Raw genomic sequence first — 6953 nt, forward strand, 5'->3', positions numbered from 1 at the left:
AGTGGCTCTACTCCTGCAGGCACCAGTAAAACATTCAGTGGTCTACTCAGCACAGCAGGCGGTTTGCCCAGTTCCACCTTGAAGGTAATATGAATTTACTGAAAATGGTGGCATTCAGGGGGGTGGTCTTATTCATAGACTTGGTCAACTTGTGTTACAAACTCTCAGTCAATGATTCAGTACAGTTTACTAGCCAACTAGTGGACCAGTTAAACAGAATCATATAGGCTTATTCATCTCAAGTGTTACCGACATTAAAACAAAACAAATTGGGGACCAACAACAACAACAACAACGGGTAAAAAAGAGAGAGTTCTCTGCGCTTCTGCAGACCACAACAATCTGGTGCAACCAAGGCAGGACAAAACTGTGTAAAGTAACAAAAAATTGCCGGTGCACCACAGATGTCTTCTTACTTGATAGTTTTATTTCTTTTTTTAAATATATTTTATTGAAGGAAGAACAGAGTGATGCATCACATACAGAACAAGTTTAACAATACTCCTTGTTTTTACAGTTTTGTTCCCACAACCCAATGGTCCCACAGCCCTATGGTCCCACAGCCCTATGGTCCCACAGCCCTATGTTAGGGTTAGGGTTACAGTAGTCCATTGCTACTGGATAATAGGTTGGGTATAATTGGCTACCAAATTGGGAGAAAGGGGGACAAAATCTGATACAAATTTATGAAAAAGGAAATGTGCCTAATTTTGGAAAAAAAATCTTAGAAATGTTGGAACTGTGGGAACATGGGGCCTAATTTTGAAACAACTGCTAGAAATGTGGAAACATAGGGCTGTGGGAACAAAGGGCCTACTTTTCAGTAAAAAAAACAAAAAACTATTCTTAGAAATGTGGGAACATGGGACAGGGCTGTGGGAACATATAAGCACGCTCCCACAACAACAACGTAGCTGTATGTTGAATGTATCCGTTCGTTATGTCTAATAGTATTAGAATATCAAGGATTTCAAGTCACCTGACAAGTAACGTTAGTGCTTACGGTTGCTAAACTTTATATGGTAACGTTAACTGAAGCATTGGGACAGGACTTGTGTGCACATCAATCGACGTCTGATGACCGGTGACAACACGAGAACGGAGAAGCTATGCGCTGCCGTCATTGATAGGGTACGGCTTTGATTGGGCCTACCTAATAATAAGACATTTCACCATTCACATTGCCAAACGCACCGCCACTAACCTCCGCCAGGCTGACTTGACATTAGCATTAAACGAACCCATTCAACCCAAACAGCAGCGGCTTCTGGGAGGTCTACTTGTGACTAAATTGACCAATCAGATTCCATCGTGGGCTGGTTTCAAGCTTGCACGAGGAAATTCTGGTGATTGACGCGCTCATTAAAACCTCTAGACCAATGAATCACAGAGGAAGCGCAGCCCTGTTTGGGAACTCGGCCCAATCACATTTCTGTGTGGGAGGGGTCTATTTATTTTTCCTCCTTCTTGTGACATGACACCTTTAACAGCCAATCGCCAGCGAGCAAAGGCGGAGACCGAACAGCCTCTGTTTCAATCATTGTCCGAGGGCGTGGTTTACGTTGACAAGGCCCGCCTATTGGCCGGTCTCCGGACTTCCCACAGACAGTTGTATGTTTCATAAAAATGCACTCTGATGCGGCAAGTAAGTAGTAACGTTATAGAGGCTTTTCTGCATTCAGCTACGAACCGTCACAGATGCTGCAGAGTTTATCGGAGAGAAGCAAGCAGACGCGTTGCGTTTCTACATCTACTTTTAGCCCGTGTTTCTGTAAGATTAGATGAGAACGTATGAATTCCGTGCTATTCGGGGCTCCCTTTGTATCTGCCAGTGTTGTCTTGGGCGACAACAAAGGATGGATAGCTGGTGTCATTTCAGTTGTTTTGGACATGCAGGGGGTTTAATTTGACACACCAGTCTTGCTGGAGTTATTTAGTGTGTGTGTGGCGTTAGCGGTGCTCAGTTTAAAGCAGCCGTCGTTAGTCAAATCCAGAAGGTTTTCGATGGTAATCGCTGCGTTGTGATGTTTATATTCATCGTTACTGAGGATGCACTGTGCGTTTCAACTCTAACTTGGGATCAACGCAATGCCATTGTAAATAGGTCAATTTTCTGGTCAACTGCGGACTATCACTATCACAGAGAATGAAAATTGTGACGCAGTTGTGTAAAACATCTTTCATTGCCTGCTGCAGCAGTGCTGTCGGGCTTTGCGGCACCTACATCAGCTGCTGCAAAACGTCTGCGCAATGGTTATGTGCCAGTGTGCATATGATGTTAGATTTTTTTCTAAGAAAATATAAATGCATTCAATCAGTTGGGGTAAATGTTAGGGGGTAGAGGGGTCTGAAAGAAGTAGTTGTTTTGTTAAGGCTTGGGAATTGTAGTTTAATTCCCCCAACTAGAGCAGAGGTTTCTACGGCCTCTTTAAAGGAAATGGACTACAACACCCATATGCTCAACTCTCTAGATACTTTGTAAACTCTGTGCAAGTTGCGCGTCTGCACACAATTTTAGGTATGCAGCTAGTGCTATCTGCTCGGCAGTGTGTGTGTGTGGTTTTTTTTTGGTCAGGTTTTGGCCTCTAGAAATAAATTCCAAACATCGGGATTTGATGACAGCCTTTGAACGGGAATTCATAGATAACATTTGGCGACAAGGTAGCATGCATGATCAAATATGATCGAGTTTGCAATGCCTTTCGAGGAATGCAGAGAGTCACTCCCTCAATCGCGTGAGCTGTTTTTCTGTCGTTTCCTGAAAATTTAAAACCTTTTTTAAAGTAGAAATCACACGAAAGTAAGTTGAGCATTGTAGAGTCTATCTTGGATACTGGCAAAAATTAAAACCATAGGTTTTTTGTTGACGCTACGATGATGTCACCTTGTTTTCCCCTTGTACTTGTACCAAGCTTATTAGTTTAATTAGGAGCAGAAGGTTGTGTGTTATGCTTTAATTTTTGACGTTATCTTCATTTTTTTTTGTGGAAATAGATTTACAGCTGAATTCCCACTTGACTACACTGGCGAGCATCCATAAGATCCACCACACCTTGCACAGGCTGGTAAATACATATTGGTAGCTTGTGTACTATATATTATTTTAGGTCTGTGTTAGTGAGTGTGCACTGTGTACACGTGTGTCCAACTCACTAGCATGTGGTATCTGTTTTGACAGAACCTGACAGAAGACGTTGGACAGGATAGCCACCCCTCAGGTAATCATTCAGCTGGTCCCTGTGTGTTTTGTAGTCCATGTAAAACACCGTCACCGCTGTCATCACTAGGACAGCCGTGCACAAAGCTGCTACCAAGACAATGTCTTTCTGCCGGGCTCTTTGAGAGTAGCATGTTTAGCAAGAGAAAATAAGCATTATCCATGCATTGATTATAAGTAAGCGCTCCTTCATTCTGTCTTCCACTTCCTTCCCTAGCTTGTTGCTCTAGAGCCATGCCTCCTAGGAAAAAGAGGAGACCCTCTGCTGGAGATGACATGTCAGCCAAGAAAAGTCGCCAGGACAGGTGTGACATCCCTCTGTTAAAGATTAAAAAAAAGGCCACTTCAGTCTGTGTCAGTTAGCGCTTGATTATTGTGGCTTATTAAAGAGGAATGTGTCTGAAAAGTCTTTATTTTGCAGGTAGGAATGTCATAATAGAAAAAAAGCATTTCTTTTTTTAAATCACATTGACTACTTTTGCAATTCTGTACCATGCTTGCCGTGTTACTGCTGAGCTCGTGACTAAAACTTTCTTCTTTTTATCTGCAGCGTTTTCAGAAAACATGAAACGCCACAAATCCGGGAGGAGGAGACATTTTCCAGTAAAAGATGCTTGGAGTGGTTCTATGAATATGCAGGTGAACTTTTAGATTTTAACGTATTGTGGCAGCAATCGTTCCACTCGCATCATCGTACATTCTTGGTTCATTAGCGTTTGACCACTGATCAGTGACGCAGGCTTTGAAATGAATGCTACATGTGGCTTCACACTTGTCGGTCTAAAATAGGTTGTGATGACGTGGTGGGTCCAGAGGGCATGGAGAAGTTCTGCGAGGACATTGGAGTGGAGCCAGAGAATGTAAGCAGCAGATTTCTTGCATTTTGGTTACATCTGTTTTGTCGGAGTTTGGTCGCTTTTCTATCTCTGGTCGCCAGTCAAACAAAGCAAGTCATTTGGACACCCTTTTGCTGTGTTATGTGATGGCCGTTTCTCATGATTTGATGTTTAATAAAAAATTACCAGTTAGCATAATATTAATAATAATGATGATGATACATTCATAATTTAGTTATTCACAAAAAGCCCAATTTCCCTTTTAAGTCACTACTCATTTATACCCATTCTTTATTTCAAGGGTTATTAGGGTAAGTTGTTTGATTTTGACATGTAATAGACTTGTCATTTCAGTTGATAGATTGACTCATCTTCTATTTAAGGATGTCTGTAGCTCTAAAAGGTGTTTGTGTCTGTGCCCAGGTCGTGATGCTGGTTCTTGCTTGGAAGCTGGATGCCCAGAGTATGGGATATTTCACTCTCCAGGAGTGGCTTAGAGGCATGGGCCTACTACAGTATGTCATCTCCCTATTTTTTGTTGTTGTATTTTTGCATTCTGTTTGCAAGATTGTGGATCGATTGTATTTTCTCTGTCTCTAGTCCTGTCTTTATAGAGTGCCCTTGGTATTCGGTAGGTCTAACACTTCTCTGTCGTTTTCAGGTGCGACTCCACAGAGAGGCTGAGGAACTCGCTCGACTACCTGAGATCTGTCCTAAACGACGGCACCAGTTTTAAGCTCATTTATAGATATGCCTTTGATTTTGCTCGGGTGAGTCAAGCCAAGTCTTTTCTGCAAACGTGCTCCCATACACAGCGTTCTAAAACAATTCAGTTCATGTGAATAGTGAAGTTCCTGTAGGAAACTGTTGTTTGCTAAGTGTGCCTGATTTGACATTCTTATAATGTCTTATTCAAGCCAGTGTTCACAACAATCTTGATGTTTTGAGGTCAAGATCATTTTCCAGTTTGACTTGGATTGGGAAAGCACTTATCAAGCGTGTAGCCTATTTACATAGCCTGTCTTGATTTGAAGGAAAGCAACTCACTCTGCTATAGTGAATGAATACATGTTGCAGTGACTGTGATAACAGTGTTATATTTTATTCTCAGTAACAGAGTTACAGTGTTTGTGTATTGGGCTAATGTTGCTGATAATTATGTTGCTAGACTGCTCCTCTGTTTTAAAGTGTGGTTGGCATTTTGCATTGATTTCATGAAGCTGTGGGTGTTTTGATTGGACAGGAAAAGGATCAGAGGAGTTTGGACTTGAACACAGCCAAGTGCATGCTGGGACTTCTTTTGGGAAAGACGTGGCCTCTGTTCCCTGTGTTTAATCAGTTTCTAGAAGTAAGTGTCACAAATGTCCTTTACAACATTTTACCAAATCAAAGATGTCCCATACAGTAGTTGTATATAAGATTGTTTCAATTCCCGTTTGGCCTTAACAGGGGTTGTTGAAACTAAAAGGTTGTTGTACTGTAAACTGTTTGTTTACTATTCCTCAGCAATCCAAGTACAAAGTCATCAACAAAGACCAATGGTGCAATGTTTTAGAGTTCAGCAGGACAATCAACCTGGACCTCAGTAACTACGATGAGGATGGTGCCTGTAAGTGAACGCATATCTACACATAAATGTGACAAAACGCGGACTTATTGGGACTTTATCTTATTCCCCGTATCCCCCAGAGTTAGATAAGTCCATACATACCCTGCTCATCTTCGTGCGTGTCGTAACTCTGTCTGTTGCCCCACCGCTAGCCTAGCTTAGCACATATCCTGCAGGTAACCGGCTCCATCTAGCCTAGCTTAGCACAGATCCTGGAGGTAACCGGCTCCATCTAGCCTAGCCTAGCTTAGCACAGATCTGTGCTAAGCTAGGCTAGCGGTGGGGCTGTCGGACAGAGTTACGACACGCACGGAGATGAGCAGGGTATGTATTGACTTATCTAACTCTGGGGGATACGGGGAATAAGGTAAAGTCCCAATAAGTCGGCGTGTTCCTTTTTTTTAATGTGAGTCTTAACACAAATACATTTATTTTTATTTTTTTCATCAGGGCCAGTTTTGTTGGACGAGTTTGTGGAATGGTACAAGGAAAGACAGATGTCATAGGTGCAGAGCGAAATGAAAGAAAAAAAAGAATACAACTGTGACAATGACGACTATGAGAATCAACAACCAATATGTACAACAATACAAATATGGTAAAGCAGTGACTGTGGGTGCTTCCGGGTAGAGGAGGGGTTCTGTGGGTGGGCTAGGGGTGGGGGCACTGGGTTTGCAGCCAGGGTGCATGCTGCCCAGAGCGCGGAGGCGGAGGGCTGCCATTGTGGAGTAGTGTTCCCTACCGAAGTTGCATAGTGGGCAAGCTTGGAGCAATCCCCAGTGGCGTTGCTCTGTCTCACTGTGACATGTCATATTGCTGTCTGTGTTAGGATAGCATGGTATCATACGTGGATGATGGAAGCTAAATGGTATTGGTAGGAGAACCACTCCTCACCCTTGTCTTCAGCACAGAGAACCCAACAGTGACCATTCATGCATTGTGTCTGAGTCTTAACAGGGTCACTTTGACCTGGGCACCTTTCAATATTGTATGTCTGTGCAATGAACTTGACGAGCTTTTCTGGACATATGGCACTAACTATCGTTTTTCATATTTTGAGTTGGAGTTCTTCAAGAAGCACACTGTGTCAAAAATGGTTTATCGCAGGTTTCTGGTGCCTGTGTTGTTTACTGTTGATTTGTGCCAGTGATTCCTCTTCAGTTGTTGTTCCTTCCTGCTGTTTTGCTCAAGCTAATGCTAACAGTTTGCTAACACCCCCGCAAAGGCTTTAGACCTTATAACACCAAACGAATCAGCATTGCTGCTTAACTCTTATTACAGTACAGCGGTG

The 6953-nt window shown here is 42.7% G+C and overlaps 1 protein-coding gene across 5 annotated transcripts; it reads left to right on the plus strand.

The window, feature by feature from the left end:
• Positions 1 to 1577: 1577 nt before the first annotated feature.
• Positions 1578 to 6187, plus strand: dcun1d4 (DCN1, defective in cullin neddylation 1, domain containing 4 (S. cerevisiae)). Of its 5 annotated transcripts, none has more exons than XM_028587557.1 (11): positions 1578 to 1645; positions 2995 to 3065; positions 3179 to 3218; positions 3435 to 3522; positions 3768 to 3856; positions 4007 to 4077; positions 4477 to 4568; positions 4715 to 4823; positions 5297 to 5401; positions 5560 to 5662; positions 6113 to 6187. In XM_028587557.1, the coding sequence occupies exons 1-11, from the start codon at positions 1627 to 1629 to the stop codon at positions 6166 to 6168; spliced, it is 843 nt and encodes a 280-aa protein (XP_028443358.1). In that variant the 5' UTR covers positions 1578 to 1626; the 3' UTR covers positions 6169 to 6187. The 5 variants fall into 5 exon arrangements, with proteins under 5 accessions (XP_028443358.1, XP_028443355.1, XP_028443357.1 ...); XM_028587554.1 differs by lacking the exon at positions 1578 to 1645 and adding an exon at positions 1661 to 1771; XM_028587556.1 differs by lacking the exon at positions 1578 to 1645 and adding an exon at positions 1778 to 2661.
• Positions 6188 to 6953: the final 766 nt, after the last annotated feature.

Source organism: Perca flavescens, chromosome 9 (assembly GCF_004354835.1).
Source record: "Perca flavescens isolate YP-PL-M2 chromosome 9, PFLA_1.0, whole genome shotgun sequence".
NCBI lineage: Eukaryota > Metazoa > Chordata > Actinopteri > Perciformes > Percidae > Perca > Perca flavescens.